At 42.1% G+C, this 21,152-nt stretch overlaps 2 protein-coding genes across 2 annotated transcripts in view; one reads left to right on the top strand and one right to left on the bottom strand.

The window, feature by feature from the left end:
* The window catches only part of mtus1a (microtubule associated tumor suppressor 1a), a 32,920-nt gene extending 19,844 nt beyond the window's left edge, over positions 1-13,076 (top strand). The window contains exons 8-15 of the mRNA XM_034121372.1: positions 4,334-4,400; positions 7,691-7,905; positions 8,813-8,918; positions 9,124-9,197; positions 9,309-9,404; positions 10,767-10,883; positions 10,977-11,074; positions 11,970-13,076. Of these exons, the coding sequence (XP_033977263.1) occupies positions 4,334-4,400; positions 7,691-7,905; positions 8,813-8,918; positions 9,124-9,197; positions 9,309-9,404; positions 10,767-10,883; positions 10,977-11,074; positions 11,970-12,246 (1,050 nt within the window). The 3' untranslated portion in view covers positions 12,247-13,076. The remainder of the gene's footprint in view (positions 1-4,333; positions 4,401-7,690; positions 7,906-8,812; positions 8,919-9,123; positions 9,198-9,308; positions 9,405-10,766; positions 10,884-10,976; positions 11,075-11,969) is intronic.
* A 3,185-nt stretch (positions 13,077-16,261) lies between these two features.
* pdgfrl (platelet-derived growth factor receptor-like) lies at positions 16,262-20,591 on the bottom strand. The gene is made up of 6 exons (XM_034121001.1): positions 20,427-20,591; positions 19,147-19,414; positions 18,916-19,067; positions 17,777-18,070; positions 17,163-17,299; positions 16,262-16,610 (listed from the first exon to the last, which is right to left on the bottom strand). Exons 1-6 carry the CDS (start codon positions 20,479-20,481, stop codon positions 16,422-16,424), a joined length of 1,095 nt encoding a protein of 364 aa, XP_033976892.1. The 5' UTR covers positions 20,482-20,591; the 3' UTR covers positions 16,262-16,421.
* Between the last annotated feature and the right edge of the window lie 561 nt (positions 20,592-21,152).

The following is a 21,152-nucleotide window of genomic DNA, read 5'->3' as shown; positions in this document are numbered from 1 at the left end:
AGTTGTACTCCAAGCAAAAATACGATTTGCTGCTTGCTTTTAAGTTTATTTAATCAGTAGCCCTACAAGCTAATACAAGTGAATTATAGAATTGAATTAAAATGACGCCATGCAGTCGGAAAAGATTCCTATCTTTGTTTTCCTGTAAACCTAGAAGAATAAAACAGATACCCTGTGAGCACATGAAATGCCACCAGCTATTTCAGTCTCCCTGTTAACTTTAGAAGGGCCCTTGTCAAATCTTTTCACACCACATGTGTTGATGGAACAACTGGAATGTACCAACCAAATATGCATGAGGACATAAGATGATATTAAGTGGCTCTAACACTAGGGCCTTGTCTTTACTTTATTGGAGTACACCACTCGTCCAGATATCATAAACACAGTAATGTTAGTGTTGAGAAGTGTCGCCTTCTTTTCAATTTGTTACATTTTAGTCATTTTGACTCGAGAAAAAGTATGTTGTTTCTGAATTCAGAAATGTATATAAGAAACCATAAAACGTTGTTTTCTATGTATAACAAACACTAGGTACTGTGGTACAGTGCTGTTTATTTCTAAAAATGATTGATAGTATGATGTCCAGAAGGGATTTGTCTTGTATGTAGGATTTGATCTCTTCCTCCACTCTTCATTATCCCCTGGCTCATAATGCCTATTGCATTGCCTATTGTTAGAGAGGAAGCATTTCATCAGCGCACTGAGATGTGCATAGATTATTAAAGAAACACTTGATAAACCAACCAATATCGATTTCTATCTGAAAAAGATCATGTCAGTGAAATTCCCCCTCTAACATTCCAACTATTATCACTAAATATATAATAACACAAAAGGTTGGAAAAAACCTGCACTGAGGTACAGCTTTCAGAAAATATTTAGTTGACAAGAGGGGAGAACATTTATTTAAGACTTGTTTTCAATGCAGAAATTAAATTTCCTTTGCTGTTGATATGATACAAACTAACAAAGACATTTTGCATAACAATAAGACTAAATAAAAACATTTAGAGTTGACAAATGGACAAACACTTACACAAGGGGCAGCCATCAGACCTGCCAGGACTTCCCTCTAGAGGCCGCTGGGAACTTGCCCTCGTTCCTTTGCATTCCACTGGACCTTGTCTGACATGCTCCCCCTCTGACACATCAGCACAGGGAGTGGAGGCCAAATCCATCAAATGCCAGCCACTGGGCTGTAAAATCAACCTGCTTGAACCCATAAATCTTATTTCACTTTAGCATCCCTGAACTGCAGAAACGATAGCTTTAGGGGGAGGGGCAGAGGAAAGGGAGGACCCTGTTTCCAACCCTACTGCAGCTGTGGTGCGCATAGCTTAGCAGAAAGGGCCATCACACCTGCACATTGGCATTGTTTTTGGGTCAGGGATCAAATACGTGTTGCTGCTGTAGGGACTCCTTCTGGGTTCTTGCTGCTGTGAAGTGAAACGCGGTTGTTTGCTAGCAATGCCTATCCTTGTGATTTATTACCAAGCATCATAAGGACTCCGGAGGAAAGGAAACGACTGATTAGCTTAGCTTCTAACATGAAACATGTGGTCAAAAAACAAAGGGATGTCAGTCCTTTAAGTCAAAATATAGAAAATAACCCATGAATTAGTTTCCTTTGGCCTACATTACAGCAACTGTTTTACTTCAGAGTTTGACACCAGACACATCCCTTGTGGCAGTGCTCTGGATTGTGACACAGTTCATATCAGTCCAATTTTAGCCTCAGATTGCTTCAATGAGTTCTGTGGTGTCTTCTGCTGCCAGTTGCACCGCCCCAAAATATAAAGCTATCCTGATTATGCAGTCAAGTGTCAAAGATATTTTGACATTTGCTCCTTGGATGTTTAGGAACCTTCAACACCATCAACCACGGGCCGCCAATAACATTCCAGGCACCAGAAAGCCAGTAGTAACTTATTTTTTGAGAATGGTGTGGATGGTATTGACTGATGCATATGTGCAGTCGTGCAAAACAACGCTGGATTTTTTTTTTTAAATGTATGAGACTGGTTCATGTCATGTGACAGCTGGTGGTTGTTTGACTCATTTCCCATGTTAGGGGGGCAGGGTTGCGAAACTGATTACATCAACAAATATTAAAAACACAACATGTTTGTTCCTCTGTCATTGAGAGCGGCTGACTCAACTTCAACCGCAGTATGTCCTCCACTGGAACCAATGATTCCAATTCATATATTCAGCCTATAAAACACACATCACTTGCATTTGATTTCAAGCCATCATCTCGGCACACAAGAGTAACCGTGTTTCACGTGTGGTAATACCCAAGTATTGTGTGCATGCAGTGTGTAATGGAATCTGGTGGTCACTCATCAGCCCAAGAATAGGAGGCAGCAGCTCCTCAACATAGTGTGAGAATGTCCCAGCTGTTGACTTGATATGGTTACGATGAACAGCAGCCAAACGCTCACCAAGGGCAGAGCTCTGTTTCTTATCATGTGTTTGGATGCAGTGTGTGAGCTCTGGACCTGGTTAGACATACCTTCTCTCAAAGAGCAAAAGCTGTGAAACACGTTGCTCTTCAGCGGAGGAATGCAAGCACATTTCCAAATGTACAATCTCACTTTACCTCTCCTTGAAATTCACAATATTTCTAGGAACTTGTAACTTGATCAGAGGCAATTAGACATTGATCTCCGTCTACCATCAAGCGTTATTCTACACCTGACATGGTATCATATTGATATACACCGGGGACATGTCTGCTCTTTGCTCCTGGATAGATGTCCCTTAGAGTTACATAGGCTGAGTTATAAGATGGTTAACATGTGCTCTTTCTAATGAAGTCGGATGCATGATAACTAAGGTGGTTAATCAGAAAATTACAGTATTCTTTAATTCTATACTTTCACACAGAAACAAAGGTAATGAATTCTATTCACAAACACGCACTGAAAAGCTATCCCAAGCTTGAGAATAGACTACTACACACAAGACAACAAATATTTAAAATATATCTTACAAACATGTCTACAACTGTAGAGAATATATGTATTATACAGAACGATTATAATAAAATAACTAAACCAACCCCAACGGTCCCAGGACATAAATGTTATCTTTGGTTTAAAACAATAAAACAGTTACATTCATTTCAGAGTAACATGTGATCTGTCAGCATGATATCATCTTGCAATGGAGAAACAGTACTCATGGATCCTGTAGCTGCAGAGCTTATCGTAAGGTGGTGATGCAGAGGGGTGAGGGGATGATTGGATGTGGGTTTGGATGAGTAGTGGGGGAGGATGGTGGTAATAAAGCCTCACCATGTATCCCCTGGGGGAGGTCAGTGCACAAGCCCTGCTCCATCTAATGTCAGGCAGCTCTGTACAATGTATGGTTGCTCCACTCCTGCTGCCTTAAAGTGACCCCACCTCGCCGGGAGGAGGCTGTCCTCTGCGCACTGTAGCCTGCCCCCTTTGTGTGTTTTTTAGGTGTATTACGGTAATGCACTCTGCAGTCACTCTCCACAGCCAGCGGCTTTCTCAGTGCTGCCTCAGATGTAGTCAGAGCAGTCTGGGAGGAGGCGTGTGGAGGTGGTGTGTCCACCTGGACCGCCGTTTGTCCTGGAGTACTGGGTCTCTGTAGCTGGGGGGGGGGACTCCCGCTACCGATCCTCAGGCTGAGGCTGGATCATGGGCTGTTCTGGCAGCAGAGCGTGCCTTAGTGCCCCATACGCTGCAGAGAGGGTAACTGGCTTCTACATTGTTCTATCTGCAGTGAGGAATATGAGCTTTAACAGGACAGAGAGGAATACTGTTTGTTTCTGTTTACACTAATCAGTGAAGACATGTTGGGCTTGTCTTTCTTTCTATTTCCTCTCTGGTTCATGATTTAATTATGCAGGCTGTATGACAGTTAGTGCCAGGCTCTTAATGAATCAGCAGAGAGTCGTATTTACAGTTTTTGGGTTTGGATGCGTCAGTTTGGAGTCTCCCCTAGATTAAGGAGCACTGCAGTTTCAGCGCAGCCTCCTCTTTACTGCAAATCTGAGTCAGAATGAGAGAAGCGAAAGCTGACAGCAGGCATGTGCTCCGAGTGAAAACACGAGTTGAATGTCTATTTTCCATAATCCCCCTCCCTTGTTCCTCTGGTGCTTGTAATTTATTTGCATTTGGTATTCAAACACAGTACCCTGGAAGGAGAATCTGTGTCGGGAGTTGCCCTGTCAGGACCTTCCTTCATATAGGAATGAACCTTACAGAGTCATTATGCTGGCCTTGTGATCTTAACTGTGATGATTTATGTCAGAAACCTGCATGAACATGTGCATGACTGTTTGTTTTCCCCCCCGCAGCGTGATGAAGCCACACGGCAGTGCAGGGATCTCTCCCAGGAGCTGGTCACCCTTCAAGGAGAGCTGGGTAAGTGAGGTCACCTTGGTCACACACACTGGCTGTGTTTAAAGTTGTTATCAGCAAAGCACACACTCCTGCTCTGCTTTTAGTTCTCCTTTCTGATAAGAGTGTGTCCTTTTATATTATTCAGTTAGGATGACAAGTCAGGAAGCACTTTGGATCTCGTTTGTTTAACTTTAGAGAATGAGGAACAATTGTTTTTCATCATGAGTCTTTGGTTGTTTACTTGGTTCCAATATTTGATTGCTGTGTCTAATGTAGTTAAAGATCTGAGTCATTGGCCATTTGATGACAAGGACTCTTATGTTTACTTATTACTTTGCACAAGACAGTCTTTATTTAATTATATAAAAATACAATATGTCAGATATGTTCCCATCTTAAATGAAATATGAGAGTTTCTAGGGTTGCACAATTAATTGAAGATTTCTTAAAAATCACAAAATGGATTAATGTAATAACCAAATAGCCAGAAGCAAAATATTTCTTGAAGGCTGAATACTATTTTAAATTAAGTATTGTGGAGCTGCAGAGATATCCCACCGTACAAATGTAATTCTACACTCTTTACAAGAGTCCGCTAAAAAGTCACACAATGATCAGTTAATATATATTGTTCAATGTTAAAATGACGGAAAAATGATCACAACCACTCCAATACCAGTTAAAATAATCACTTTTTGTTTTTCCTGTAGTTCTTCCTCCACTTGTTAATTGCTTTTTCCTCCACTAGTAATCACATGCCTATCTGTCACGGCACGAGTGTGTGTTTTTTAAGTGTCGCTGAGCAGTGCGGTGTCAGCCCTTTCCCCAGGGAGAGGCACTCTGACCTCTGACCCCCCCCCGTGGTGGAATGCCCCACCACCTGAGGCCTGGTGGAGGCTTTGAGTTAATGACCCGTGTTCTCTGTCCAGCCTGTGAGCTGCCCCACAGAATAGCCTTATATTTACGGCCACATGCATTTCATCACTCTCACACTCACATACTTAGGTCAGCCCTATTGTTGTGCCGCCCCCCCCCCCACCTCACAGCCTCGGGACTTCCACATGACTGCTCTTATACGCTGAGCGCTGTTATATCTGAGCTTTAACACATTCTTTCCTATAGTACACTAACCTTTGATTCATGAGTAGTAAAAGATGTTTAGATATCCAGACACATTTATAAGTCCGCTTTTAGTTTTATTTCCTCTTGAGAGTGCTTCCACAGGGATCTCTCCTCACACAGCGATACAGTACAGTCTTGGACCACATCCAAACTTGTGATAGGACCACACCCCCTTTTATCATTCCTGACTGTGGGCCAAACTGCAGCTAACTTTAGATGAACTAGGCCTCCTCCCCAGAATGAGGCATGAGGTGTTTCTGCTGTGTGGATTTGGACTAGAAAAGGCTCATATGACCAGATCTCTGTTGCACATGTTGAGCCGTACATGCCAACCCTAGCCTGATAGATAGTCTCTATGTCCGCTTGGCCACTGTTCCTGGATCGCTCATTCCACTCTCACTGAGGTGAATCCTCATGCTCATGAGGTGCATGAGTTTAAACTGCAGCTCTGTTTTAGCCGTTCAGAAACACAGACTCTGGAACTGTATACATCCAATAAGAATGTCAATTATGATGTATCAAGATTTTCAACTATTTGTCTGTGAAGTTGTTCAAAATAACGTTATTGCAACCCTTAACTCAGATCAGTTTGAACTATAAACAACTTTTACAGCATGTGGCCCTCATGGCTAAAATGGGAAACATCATGTGCTAAAGGGGCGGCAGCTCATTCTGTAGAGACTTGACCTGGGAACTAAAGGACGGTTCAAGTCCCGATTGGACCCAAACCAATACTGATTGAGTGTGGACTGGTAGCTGGAGATGTGCCAGTTCACCTCCTCTGAAAAACTGAAACTCTGAAACCTTTACATAACAGAAACATGTTTTATATGTATTCAGACCTAATGTGTATAGATCCTGAACTGAATTTGAACAACTTGGGGATAAATAAATGGTCTACTTGTTCTACTTCTACTTCTTCCTCCTTTATCTTCTTCTACTTCTAAATATTCCTCCTTTATCGTCTTCCTAATTGATCCTATTCTCCTTCTTCTGACATGCTAAGAAAGGGCGTTCCCTCTGCTTCTTTTTGGTAACCACAATCATTATCTCTTTATTCACTATCATTATTCTGTGCTCTAGAACAGGACTGTAAGATGACTTGTATTATGTACCTTTATTTTTGCTCTGATGATTTATGAGAGCACTGAATGTTCCTGCCACACATGTTGTAGCATAGCAGAGCAACATCTGGGTTCAGTATTATATTACGCCCACTATTAAAGACTCACATAGTCTCAACTGCAATGTGGTTTATCGTCACATCATGTATTTGAGACCAAAATAACCTGCTATACATGAGAGCTGTTCTTCTTACTGTACTCCATCAGTGTTAGTTCACTAATGAGTGGAAGTTAACATTGGCTGGCTGTGTTTTGGCACCAGCACTTCAACCAGAGAGAGGTTATGGAGTTGGTCTCTGCCACCCACTCCAGTGCTGACCCAAGCACTTGGCAATGGAAACAGTTGAGAAATAGTGAGACTGGGTTACAGAACAAAAGCTAAGGCCACCTATTGCATAAACATAGACATGGCACTCTGCCAGCTGGAGAGGGAGGAAGAGACTCCTGATGTACGGGTATGTCACTTATGATACTGATTTCAAGATAGTGGGAAGGAATTAAGAGACTCATCTTCATCTGCCTTTTAATAACTGCAGTGTAGTTGGCACATGCAGTCAAGTGCAAGAGGACCCTCCCCTCTAAAGTCACTTTTTCCATTCCTTGTTGGAGCACATTTAGTGTCACACATTAACATCAAGGCAGAACTTTGCTAGTTCCTCAGTGGATGGATCACATTTCTTACCTAAGCAGTTACTAATAGACATTTTCCTCTGTCCAATTACAGAGTATTACAGTCTAGAAAGCTGCATGAAATCACCAAATGAGTTCACACTGGTGACCTGAGAGGGACAAACATCTTCTGTCTTTGACAAAGAACTTGTGTCATTTATTAACCAGCTAGAAACTCAACCAGAAAACCCCTAGAAACCGTCACTCTCAAAACTCTTATGTTTGCATAGTAACACAAGGGCTCAACTGTGTTAGATTAAAGGTAAAACCTCAATGAAAAAGGCTTGTGTTTAACCACAGACAAAGCTGGAATGATGTCCTTAGAGATCGCTACATAGTAGCTACTATCTTTACTAAGATTAAAAAAAACTCAAGTTGAAGTTTTTCTGTTTCCAGTCTGCTCCGTGCACTCGTCTGAGCGTCTGGAGAAGGAGCGGGATGAGTTGCGAGCGTCCCTGGAGGAGGCGCTGCAGAAGCTGCAGGATCAGCACCAGCAGGACCTGTCGGAGCTGGAGCAGAGGCTGCAGGCCTTCTACCAGGCCGAGTGGGAGCGGGTGCAGCTCAGCCACCAGGAGGAGAGCGAGAGGAGCCGGACCCTGCTGCAGCAGCAGGTCGGTCCTCTGAACCACAACCTGCAGCACAGAGTTATATCAGGCCTGGGGAGGACGGATTACATTTAACCACATTACGTAATCAGTTTACGAAAAGAAGTTCACATTGATTACAATTACATTAGGCTACATTACTTTTATATTTTGATACTTAGATAAGGTTACTGATGACCTTTTTGGACATGCAACTAGGTATTTTATTAAATCCAATGACTATTAATATCTTACACCGCTATTTATTATTCCTGTACCTCTTTTACATTTATTTGCTGTATTTAAATGGTTTTCTCTTAGCTTTTTTAAGTGTGTTTCTTTTGCACTATGTTCTAATACACTTTGACTTTCTTTGTTGTTGAAATGTGTTATTTAAATATACTTGCCCCAAGATGTGCCGAGAACTCATTTTGTAATCAGCGCCACATACTTAAGTTTTTGGTTAGGGAGAAAATGATCATTTTTGTTCATTGTTGCGTAACTGAACAGCACTTTTATTTTCTAGTTTCTGAACTGCTCAACGTTCATGAGAGAATACGCCAACAATTATAAAAGAACTTCTCGTGAGCTATCATATAAAACGTTGCATATGGATAATTTATTATGATATTTTTTGTACATTTGAATAATAATAATATATCGAGGAAAATGTAGTATTGCCTCTTCATGTATATCCTCTTGTCTTGTTAGTTGAATTGAATTAGTTTGAAAGCCGCTCTCCCTGTAAAGGCTCAGACCACAGTGGAGGGTGGGACGTTCATTATATTATATATATATACTGTCATTGTAGCGTTAAAATGTCAATGTTTATTTCATCTTTTCTGTGCCTTAAGAGAAAAAGAGTAACACACATCTTAAGTATTGCATTGAACAGTAATGCCTAATATTTACCCTGTGTTCTTTTGTTTTAAAGATGGAAGAGCTGAAAGCCAGTAATGAGTCCAAGAAGCAGGAAATGGAGAGCAGCCATGCAGAACAGCTGCAGTCTGTGGAGCAGCAGTATGAAGCGTCCCTGCAAGGTGAGAGAAGTGCATCTGATCCAAAAGAAACTGCCTTCCTGCTCTGAAGCTCAGAAAACCTCGGCTTTATATAACTTCTCATTTCCTACCTTGGTTTACAATTACATGTGTGCATTGTTCCATTGCATAATAACATGACACTTCTTAGCCTTGAGCTCTGTTGTACAGATATCTGAAATATCTCTGATGTGATATAAATCCTCAGAGCTCGGAACAGTCCACGACCAGGAGCTGCAGTCTTTGGACGCGTCACTGAAGGAGACAGGAGACACTCTGTCTGTAAGACTGACTTTTAGTTTTTCCTTTTTCATCAAATAAATGAACTTACAAACCAATACAACAGTGTGTCAAATGTATTCTGAGACTTTGTTGTGCTGCGTCCGTCCACAGGGAAGGATTGAAGCGCTGACTGCGGAGAACAATGCTCTAATTGAGAAGCTGACCCCCATGGAGAACAGGAGGAAACAGCTGGCTGAGAAGAGTCAGGTACCCCCCCCTCTTATCCGTGTGCTTATTATAGCAGAGCGCCACTTTAGGAGCATCTCATGACCCAGTGATAGCCTCTAAGCAGGAGCGATAGCAGAGAGATAACCCACCAGCAGACACTAACACCTCACAGTTTCTCTTGTGCCTCACTAGGGTACATCTCTGCTTTTTTTTTTTTGTATTATTCTTTATTTGTAGTCACATGATATTACATTTTGCTCGAGTGACAGTTCAGTCCATTAAGTGATCCTAAAACACAAACTAACCAAAAATAAATAAATACCGTAATACAAAAGTTATTTAAAAATAAATATTTTGGCTGTGTTAATGCAAACGGCATCAATCTTGACATCGGGGTGAAGTTTGTTTTTTGTTTTTTCAAATATTGGAAGTTGAACATCAGCTCCTACAGTATAAACTGTGCGGCCAAAACAAAGATAGTCAGACCCTTAGGGATAAACATGTCGTCGTGTCCCCCCCCCCCCCCCCCCCCCCCCCCCCAAAATATGAAATGCCACAACATAAAATGATTCACTCTCTTATAGCAAGCTTTATATTATGAATCTAAAATGTGTATTTTTTTTTTTACTATTTTCCACAACATTTGTTCACGTTGCCCTTATTGAAAAAAATAAATGCTAGTTTCTTCCACAGAAAGATACATCCAAATGAAGGACGGTGCTTATCACAGACATTTCCCAGACTGATAAAGAAATCCCCAATTCTTTAATTGTTGGGATTATGGGAACAAATGGGCATTTAAAGGGTTGAAATGCTTCAGTTGTTATGACCAGCACTATGAAAAATATACTACATGAAAGTGAAAAATAATACATGTTGTCCCCTGAGGATATCACTCAGTGAGGTTCAAACACCTAGTGGTTAAGAGTTATTACTGTTAATCATGAATCATTCTTTAACAGCGTGAACAGGAGTGGGTTCAACTCTTAACCTACAGCTCTGCCCTTCCTCTCTGCCGCGAGTGTAGATTAATATTTTCCCAGAGTGCAGTTTGGCGAGGATGCCGCTCTTCATCAGAGTAAAGTGGCTGCTCATCTTTCTGCTCTGGCACAGTAGAGTCATTAATGTTACTACCTCACATTACCCTGCCATTACATCACATTATTTATAGGACAAGATGAGAGCTGCATAAGCAACAGCTCAATCTCACCTTCTTGTTCTTAAAGAGGAGTTTAAACACTCCCTTCGCTATGACCGCTAAACATCCAGAGCTTCGTTGTCCCTGATGCATGGCGCCCTCTGTTGTGTGTTTCTGGATTTATGTCCACATAAAATGAACAACCCTGGCTGTACTCATTGTTCTGACAGTCCCTGAACATCTCTTGTTCTCTGTCCCTGCAGAAGGACTCCCACACCCTTTATCTGGAGCAGGAGCTGGAGAGCCTCAAAGTGGTGCTGGATATCAAAAACAAGCAGCTGCACCAGCAGGAGAAGAAGCTGATGGAGATCGGCAAACTGGTGAGGCACATGATCAGGAGGATTACTGAAGAGCAACCGACATTTAACAACCAGAAGAATGGTTGAGTTATTTTAGTTTTGTTGTGTTTCCAGACGGAGAAGAGTGTGAAGCTGGATGAGAGCCTGCAGAAGGTCCAGCAGGAGAATGAGGACCTGAAGGCTCGCATGGAGAGACACTACACTCTGTCCAGGTAACAGCGCACCGGATCACTCCTGTGTAGAGATGGAAACCAGACGCCTCTGATCCACTCAACTGTTCAGTGTCTGTGCCATGTATTACATTATATTACATTATATTACATTATCATAGCTGCATTAGATTAAAAAAAACATTGACCTTTTATTCTGCAAATATTATATTTAGTATGATATTGAAAAAAGCCACACATTTTCTCTGATTGATCTAAAGTCTTGACATCTGGTACTAGTATATAACACTTATTACTATAACACTTAAGAACACGTTAAAAAACACACTTTTATCATAGTAAAAATCAAGATTTTAGAACAATTTCAAAAACTGTAAACATTACTTTTACTAAATGTTTTTTTTGCAATAGTTTTTTACGTTGCATATACGTGTCTATCTTTGATATTCAACTTTTAAGTTCATAGATATTTGTTGTGATTATCGTAGTTTCTGAAATACTGCCGTTTTACAAAATAAAATCAGCCAAATAGTTTGACCAATTTTGAAGATTTCTTCAGATTTATTTTCTAAGCTCAGAGGACACCTCTAAAGGGCATTTAACATGTCAGTTAAGGACGCACATGGGTTAATAAAAAAAACACACTGGTTCCCTCGTGGACTATGGGCATTGTAGTTCATTGTGGAATATGTGTCTACAACAAAAGCACTATTTACTGCACTGAGTAATGCTTGAATGACCTGTACATATTCAGTAGCAACCAATGGGTCTGTGGCTGGGAGCAACCAACAGGAAAAGGAAATCAGTCATTATTGAGAGACAGATTCATTTGTTGTTTATTTGGATCTTATAAGATTTGGGGGGAAAAACGATCAACTTCACGTCTTTAAAGGTGTGAGCATGTCTAACGTGTCCTCTGTGTATGTGTGCGTCTCAGACAGCTGTCCACGGAGCAGGCGGTGCTGCAGGAGTCCCTCCACAAGGAGTCCAAGGTCAACAAGCGTCTGTCCATGGAGAACGAGGAGCTGATGTGGAAGCTGCACAACGGAGACCTGAGCAGCCCCCGCAAGGTGTCCCCCACCTCCACCTCCCCCTCCCCCTCGCGCTCCTTCAGCCTCCAGTCCCCCCGCAGCTCCGGAGTCTTCTCCAGCCCCCCCCGTCTCCCCCAGATAACGATGGGCCTCCGCTTCCTGGAAGCTCGGCCTCTCTTTTGAGTTATCCCTCTGGAATAAAGAGCCATGTTTGTTTTCCTTAGCAACGCCTGACTTCTGGATCGGATGAACTCTGACACTTTCTGTACAGAGACGCTTTACAGACACGAGTCGCACAGAAGCACTTAAAAAGCAAGGCCCCCTTGTTTTATGCCTTTCACTTCTGATGGATGGGGGAGAAGGAAATCTCAGGACTACTATGTAATGATACACTATTTTTGTTACTTGTTGGAGAGCCTCACTCACACACACACTACATGCAGTAAAAGATACACACACGTTGACACGGATGGGAATCCAGAATAGCTATGAATACAGATAACCTTGTCCCTCCTCAGAGTCTTTTATATGAAATATGCATTGAATCTAAAACTGCTCCTTGTGGATCCCTGCTCCATTTCCTCACAGCTAACTGCAGAAGAGGGACGGTCAAAGTGTCATCTTACACTCACCAGGGCTGTTCGAGTCTCGACCCGTGTTCAGAATTGATTTAGTTTTCTTTAAAGGTTGGGGTTTTTGACATTGAGGTTGTCCGTTCTCTGGCCTCAAACTTGTTTTGTTTTCCACATCTTGTTTTATTGTTGTTTTGACCAAAGGACCAATCAAAGTGTTTGTGCATGTGTTTGAGTCTTGGTAATCACCCTCACTGAACCCTCCTACTGCAGCTTTAATGTCGGGGTCTCTGCAAAGAGTTGAGCAGAAGAGGCTTTGCTTTGTACGTACGGGAGACCCTGCAATGTCTCAGAAAAGAGCATTTTGTGTGGATTTTGTTATTATTGGTTTGTTGATCCTGTTTGGAATATGCAATTAATAAAGTCTTGTTTTAAAGCTGGTGTAGCATTGTCGGGTTTTAAAACCTTGATCTACAGTACATTCACTCACCAGCCACTTTATTATATACACCTTGCTAGTACCAGGTCAGACCCTTTTGCCTTCAGAACTCCCTTAATTCTTCGTGGCATAGACTCGACAAGATGCTGGAGACATTCCTCAGAGATTGTGGTCCATATTGACATGCTGGCAGCACGCAGTCGCTGCAGATTTGTTGGCTGCACATCCATGATGCGAATCTCCTCTCCACTACATCCCAAAGGTGCTATATTGGATTTACATCTGGTGACTGTGGAGGCTATTTGAGTGACAGTGAACTCATTGTCATGTTCAAGAAACCTTTTTGAGATGATTGGAGCTTTGTGACGCGTTATCTCCTGCTGGAAGTAGCCATCAGAAGATGGGTACACTGTGCAGTGGCGTTTTTATATGTACAAAAGTGGTGGGGCACGAACAACTTAGATGTGTATATAAGCTTCTGGTGCTTTTTCAAACACGTCAACAAATAGCTGTAGGCTATCCATGGTTCTGATAGAGAGAGGGGGGAGGGGGGGGGGATATAAGGAAAACAGACTCATCACCGAGGTCACAATATCAATCGATACAGCAGAGCAATAGGCTATAGGCAAGACACAGAAGATCAACAACAGATATGACATAAAATGAACTTACCAAAGCTGAAGATGGTCAACTTCATTTTCTTTCCGTTTCACTGATTTTAATCGCTATAAACTGCTCCTCTCCTCTCCTCTTCACATCTACACTTTTTGCGGCACACATACTTACAGCCAATCAGCTCTCTGAATTATGAGACGACGTTTGTATGCCAGCACTTTGCCCTTATGGTGATTATTCTTTTGCCGCACACATTGAATAGAAAAATACTCTGAGCATGCACAGTGTAGTTTTTACAGCACACGTTCATTTTAACAGCAGAGAGGGGCTTGCTCAACACGGCTCAATAGGCACACTGTAGTCACTAATTAGAAGAACGCAGACTAAAACAGCAATGTACAGACGAATCAGATGACTAAACATGATCTTAAAATATATTTTAACATGTATTTCTTTTGCATATTCTGGGAATTATTATTTGCATTACTTTCTGCTGACACTAGGTGGGGCTGTGCCTGCCCCTAATGACGAGTCGCCACTGACACTGTGGTCATAAAGGAATGGACATGGTCAGCAACAATACTCAGGTAGGCTGTGGCCTTAAACAATGTTTAATTGGTAGTATGCCAAGAAAATGTCCCCAACACCATTACACCACCCCACCAGCCTGAACCGTTGATACAAGCCAGGATGGATCCATGCTCCCATGTTGTTTACGTCAAATGGTGACCCTACCGTCCGAATGTCGCAGCAGAAATCGAGATTCATCAGACCAGGCAACATCTTTCTAATCTTCTATTGTCCAATTTGGTGAGCCCGTGTGAATTGTAGCCTCAGTTTCCTGTTCTGAGCTGACAGGAGTGGCACCTGGCCTGGTCTTCTGCTGTAGCCCATCGGCTTCAGGGTTCCACGTGTTGTGTGTTCAGAGATGGTCTTCTGCATATCTTGGTTATAACGAGTGGTTATTGGAGTTACTGTTGCTTTACTTTCATCTGGCCATTCTCCTCTGGCGTCACAAGGCACTGAGTACTGCCGCTTACTGGATATATTCCCTTTTTCTGACCCTTCTCTGTGAACCCTAGAGATGGTTGTGCGTGAAGATCAGCAGTTTCTGAAACACTCAGCAACAACCATGTCATGTTCAAAGTCACTTAAATCCCCTTTCTTGCCCATTCTGATGCTCTGTTTGAACTTCACCAGGTCGTCTTTACCATGTCTACATGCCTAAACGCATTGAGTTGCTGCCATGTGATTGGCTGATTAGATAATTGCGTTAAAGAGCAGTTGCACAGGTGTACCTAATAAAGATGCCTGTGGGTGTATCTTGACCTACTCATGGCAGATAAAACTCCTTTTTAATGGTAACTTTTAAGATGTTTATTAAAGGAATTCATTTTTCCTGGAACTTAAACTAAAACTCAGCAGGTATCAGTCCAGCCTGTCGTGTTTGAGCCAAATATCCTTACGCAAATGTTCATATCATTACCTTAAGTATAATCCAAAATCATAACTATTCAGCAGAGTGGAAACTGCAGCAAGTGTTGTGTTGGAAACGAAATGAGTTCTGGGCCTGCGAAACACATTCCACATACGGAGAGCATTAGGGTGTCAGCCTGGCACACAGCTCAGCTCTAAACCAGATTCTCCTTCTTCACAACATGCTGCAGAGCCAGAGCGACTTTAATGGCTGCGGCTCGGTCTGCCAGCGCCAGTATTTCATTTGAATGTAGAATAAATGCGAAGTATGATTCGTCAGTGATGTTTGATTAGGTGTCCAATTCAAAAGTGCCAGCAGCAGGGTGTAGTCCATGTGAGAGAAGCTGAAAGACTCTGACTCAACTATAACGGTTTATTTTATTATTTAAAGGGACAGTTCACCCCGTAATCAAAATTCATATTTTTCATACAACCCTGAAGAACTATTTTCTCTCTTCCAAACTACACCTGTTAAGATGTGAGCATTAAGCCTCTCGTAAATGAATAGATGTAACCTTTTTTGTGATTTGGTTACTGGATGTAGTTCAGTAGAAAGAAGATAGTTCATGTAAGAAACGGCTCTTGAAAAGGACTGTAAATTATCTTCAGTAACAAGGGGCCATATTTTGTCAAAATAAACATTTCTCTCGTAGGTTTCAGATATATTTTTTTTACCGTTTAGCGAGCCACCATCTTGTTCCATTATATTGGAAGGAAGGAAGACATCACTACGACCGATATCTCCAACACTTTTCACCTAAAAACAATCTGGATTGATAAATAGCACTATTTATTTTGTCCCTTTTTGATACAAAATTCAGAGTCAGAATCTTTTCTAGAGAACCTATATTAAACTTGTACTCCAGAATCATGTTGTAAAACAGTTTTAGTCTTTCTAAATGTTTCAAGGGATGTTCAGTTTTTAGGTCTAGTGGTCTGTGGAGGATAAAAGGTCAGCGCTTCTTTGTTTTAGGTTCATGTGTGTGGGCTCTGTCCTGCTGAATAAATGATCCTCTCCTCTGGGTGTTAAACCTGATGAAGTGTTATACCTCTACACAAAAAAATCGTTTTGGTTGTGAAAATAACTCATTCCACATAATATGTAGCAAATCTTTATGTAATAACGATCTGCAAAGTAAAAACACTCCCTTCCTTATGTATATACATGACATCTGATGGGGTCTCACTGGTGGGTGTGTTCCAGTTATACCTCACAACACACTCACATCCAACATGACTCTGCGCAGCCTCCAGGGCTACTTGGAGAGGATGTTGGTCATCACACTGGTCTCTCCGTGCTGGTTCTTGGCTTTACAGATGTAGTTCCCAAAGTCGATGGTCTCCAGGTCCTCGACAGTCAGGACGCTCTGGGAGACCCTGGTGGTGTGGCTCATCCCTCTGTGGACCAGCCTCAAGGACGTGTGGATGTGAACTGGGCGGTGGTCCTACACAATGAAACCAAGATTTACTACCATTGTGTTGATTATTGGTGACAGAAAATGTTTTGATCCACAATGGTAAGGAAAGGAAAGTTACCGAAAATGTAAGATTTATTGGCTTATTCTAACAATGTGATCACATGATATCTTCTGATATTATTGCAGATCTGCTGGACGCTAGCTAGCTAAGTATACTGACAGCACTGACATTTATGAGACAGGCTAACCGTGCCAACAGTGACAGTTGCACATTTGTTGGTGAAAGTCAAATCCTTCGCATGTGTTGTCAAGTTGGTGAAGATGCGCACATTTGTGTTTTTATATTTGCATTGTTTCTGAAGCTGTAGCAAGTTTCTCCGAATGGAAGTGTTCTTGCCGCTGTTGGCCACCGTACGAAACACTCCAATTACTTTGGTTTTCACCATATTCTCAGGGTCAATTTCTCTGATGGGACATTTGAATTGAAGTGAGTTGACATAAACACAGATTTATACAGATGATTGTTGAACTGTTCCTGTTTCTGAATCAGGTCAACTTAATGTTTCAAACCCTTTTTACCTGACCAGGATAAGACCAGGTGAAGCTCACGTCCCCCTCCGGCTCCCCCAGCACCGTGCAGGTCACGTTGACGTTGTCTCCGCCTGTCACAGATTCCGGAGAGACTTCGAGGCTGACCAATGGTGCCCCGCTAGGAACTATAACAAGAAAACCAAACAATTATGTAGAAATGCATAAACATTTGTAAAGGAAAGCTTAGCATTTGAACACTTTAACCTCCATCCAGGGCCAGTGATTTGTGGGGAGGGGCTGGTCTCTGTGACGGCCTTGTCAGACAAAGACTCCTCACTACATTTCCATTTCATAAATTAACCTTGTAATTCTCCTCCCATACATCTGACTGTGTTTCCATTTAAGTTGGCAAGCGTCCACATAAACCAAGATTAGTGATGTGGAGGGGAGGGGGCTCTTGACCACTGTGAAATACGACCTCTTTCTGGAGGCTGATGAAGCGAAGTCACGTGATTCATGACTTTGTGAAACGCCTCTCACCGTGCTTCTCGGTGCTTTAATCAAAGTGATAGGTAACATAATTCTTTTTCATAGTTAAGGCACACGAGTAATGGTTTCTGATCCTGCAGCATCACCATGTGTCTCTGTATTAATGACCGTACCCTCCACGTAGAGCAGCTGGTACTTGGTGGAGATCTGGGGGGTGCCCTTGGTCACGGCCTTGCAGTAGAAGACCCCCTGTTGCTCGGGGCTGGGGTTCTGCAGGACGAAGCCCTTGCTGGGGTCGTAGGTCATCTGCGTCCCGTTGGCCGTGATCTCCTCTGGAGGGACCTCTCTGTGCAGGGACACCTCGGCCTGCGGGTCGGTCACGCGGCACGGCACCACGGCCGGCCGGTCCGGGCGCAGGTACACGATCTCAAAGTGGAAGGCCGAGGGGACGAAGAGGTTGTCTTTGTCTGTTCGGAGGGACAGGTGTGTCGGGTCAAATAAGGTAATAAGGAAAATACTTGTATCTGCAAGCTAGGTCATCCATTCATGAAGGTGATTGATGTGTTTGATGTAGATTTTTAAACAGATAGTTCGGATTATCTGGTTGTATAAGGTATTATCGTGGGTCAGTGTGTTACCTAAAGTAGCAGCAAAACATATCATGTTTGTTGTATGCTATATTTAAAATATTTTCTCTGCTTAACCTTGCCATCAGACTGCACTTTTTCGGGGGGGATCAAAGACATTAACTAAGCTACCAGACTTAATTGACAAAGATAGTTGTTTAACATCATAGAATAAGGAAGTTGATGGTCTTATGCTGCCTGTACTGGTTTTTTAATTAGTGTTATTGTGTCACTTTGATTAGTTTAAAAGATTTACCAAAGTTAATTAGTTAGTTATAATAAAGTTGCTGCCCCGTAAAAACAAAAACAAATGAGCTAATAGATGCTTATTCCCTATTACTGATCATGTTATTGATAATAAAGCATTATTAAATATTATATAGCCTACTTATAAATATAACTTAAATTCAGATATATTGTAGATTTTATAGTATTTTTTCATATTTTAATTGTAACTTTCTTTCTCTCTACATTTATGTTTTTTTGACATTGTAATTTTCCCTCGTACACCTATACAACTAAAGCAAATTCCTTTTACATGAAAGCCTTTTAGCAAGAAACTCTATTCTGATTCTATTACATATTAAACTGAATCCTGAACCCTCAATCAAAGTGACATGTCGTTTTTGATAAATATCCCTTATAGAAACTGTAGAGTGCAATCTGCTATGTATCCCATGATTCACCTGTGAAATAGATGTATGAGACGTATGATCGGTCGTGGTCCCTCTCACACTCGGTGCCATCACAGACGATCACCCAGCAGCTGTAGGGCCCCGTGTCGGCAGCAGAGGGCACCGTCAGGATCAGCTGACTGTACTTGTCGCTCTGCTTGATGCTGGAGGCGGGAAAGAAAACAAATAATCAGACCTTCACACATTCACATCCAGCATGATGCCAAACGGCTGATTCAGCACCTGAGGCGGGAGTCGTTGAAGGTGTCCAGGTAGGGGGGGTAGGACCACCCGATGGAGTTGCCTTTGCAGCGCAGCTCCATGTTCCTCCCTGGGGTCAGGCTGGTGCTCTGGCCCAGGCGCAGGAAGCGTCCCCTTTCTAGAACCTGGGTCAGCAGGGTCTGGCCTTTCCCTGCTACCTCTTTTAGTTTTCGTACCTTCACCCTCTTCCCCCCAGGGCGGATGCGGTTCGCTCCTATATCTTTTCTACGTTTGATCTGCTGGCAGGACCCTGGATAAGGGAGGAGGGTGAGAGAGGGGTTAAAGGGGCCCTATTATGGTTTGTTGTGTTGTCCCTTCCCTGTAGTGTTATAAATAGGTTTGTGTGCATGTAAATGGTCTGCAAAGGCTAAAATCCAAAAGTTCCCTCCCCCTGCTTGATACGACTTGATAATAGTCCTTTGTTAACTTCAGTAACATAGTGACATCACAATGTAACACTTGCGCTTCTATTGGCTAGCTCTCCAACACATTGTAGGCTAAGCGGTGGGACATCTAGTAGAGGCACGAAATACAATTGTGAAACCTGACAATGAGCATAATAGTGCCCCTTTAAAAGTAATAAAGCAAATGTTACAAAATCCTCTCTTTTTGTACTGTACGAGCGTCCAGACTTGTGATCAGTATGTCTTTCCAAAAGAGCTACTCTGTGTTTTCTCCAGCTGTGACAACATTAAAGCAGGAAGTGAGACATCCTTATTACTGGCACAGAATGTGCAGAATCCAGCCTCTTTTTTGGGCTCTGTATTTCTGAGTGGGCACATACAGTAAGACAAAAACAAATTCTCGGTCTGTGGTCTTTCAGGGTGTGTTTGTTTTATTCTTCCGTGCAGCATTAATGAGAAGGAAAGGTCAGCAGTAAAGATCAGTAATGAGAAACGCCTGCTGCATGCCTCAGATGCATCTGCTTTGAGTTGGTCTGCAGAAACACTTTGCAAAAACTCACACAACTCTCATGCAACTTTTACAATGCATATGCATATATACAATTCAAATATAACAAAAAAGATGACAAAAATATAAATCAAATGTTTTTCTTTGCCTCATGTGAATTTGATTTACTTCTTTGTCTAACATCCTCCCATTCTACGCCCATCACAAATACCCCAGCCAGTATTGATTTACACAACCTCACATTATCTTATCCTCCCACTTCTTCCAGGTTAAAATCCAAGTTTTCATGATTAAAATAACAGCCATTTTGCTTCATGAATCTACGAGACAGATGTGGAGACTTCACTCACCATTTTGGAGCTCCACCCAGAGCAGAGCCATGCCGAGCACCACCCAGAGCTTCATGGTGCAGACGGGTCGGTCCGGAGAGGTCAGAGGGGTTTGTTGAGGGGCTCAGGAGGAACTCTGCTGGCTCCAGCTGACCGGATCAGATTTGCTGCTCCATCCTCACACACTGAGAGCTAAAGGGAAAATAACTTCTGAGATTTTTGTTGACTCCCTCTCATCAAACCTGAGGGCAGAAACACAGACTCTGGAGCCCTCTGCTGGAGTATTGATCATAGAGCGTTGTGAAGGAGAGCATCACTGTTTAAAATCTTGAAACACTACATAGAACATGTACAACAGTGTGATGTATTTATTCATAAAATAATATGGGCGATTATCATCTCAAAATTCTGAGAACATATTTGCTCTACCTGATCAAAGGACTAATCGCTTTTCAAAATCATTCATTCCTTCTGCACTCAAACTTTTAAATTCTTGATAGGCTTTTAACTTGATTATTTATTTATTATTGTGATGCTATGAACTATTTATAGTGTAAATTGGAATGATCCACATCTGTGCTCCCGGGTGTATCTGTGTGTTTTCTTCCTGTATGTTCCTGCCTGTGTACATGACATAAGCTGCTGCTCATAACCAATTGCCCCTTGCGGGATTAATAAAGTTGTTTGATTGATTGATATTTCTTAGAAAACATGCTCTATTTTTTCAGAAATAATAAAGTTATAACC

The sequence above is a fragment of the Trematomus bernacchii genome, unplaced genomic scaffold (genome assembly GCF_902827165.1).
Source record: "Trematomus bernacchii unplaced genomic scaffold, fTreBer1.1, whole genome shotgun sequence".
Lineage (NCBI taxonomy): Eukaryota > Metazoa > Chordata > Actinopteri > Perciformes > Nototheniidae > Trematomus > Trematomus bernacchii.
The sequence above is the reverse complement of the archived record's forward strand: the minus strand, read 5'-3'. Positions and strand labels throughout refer to the sequence as shown.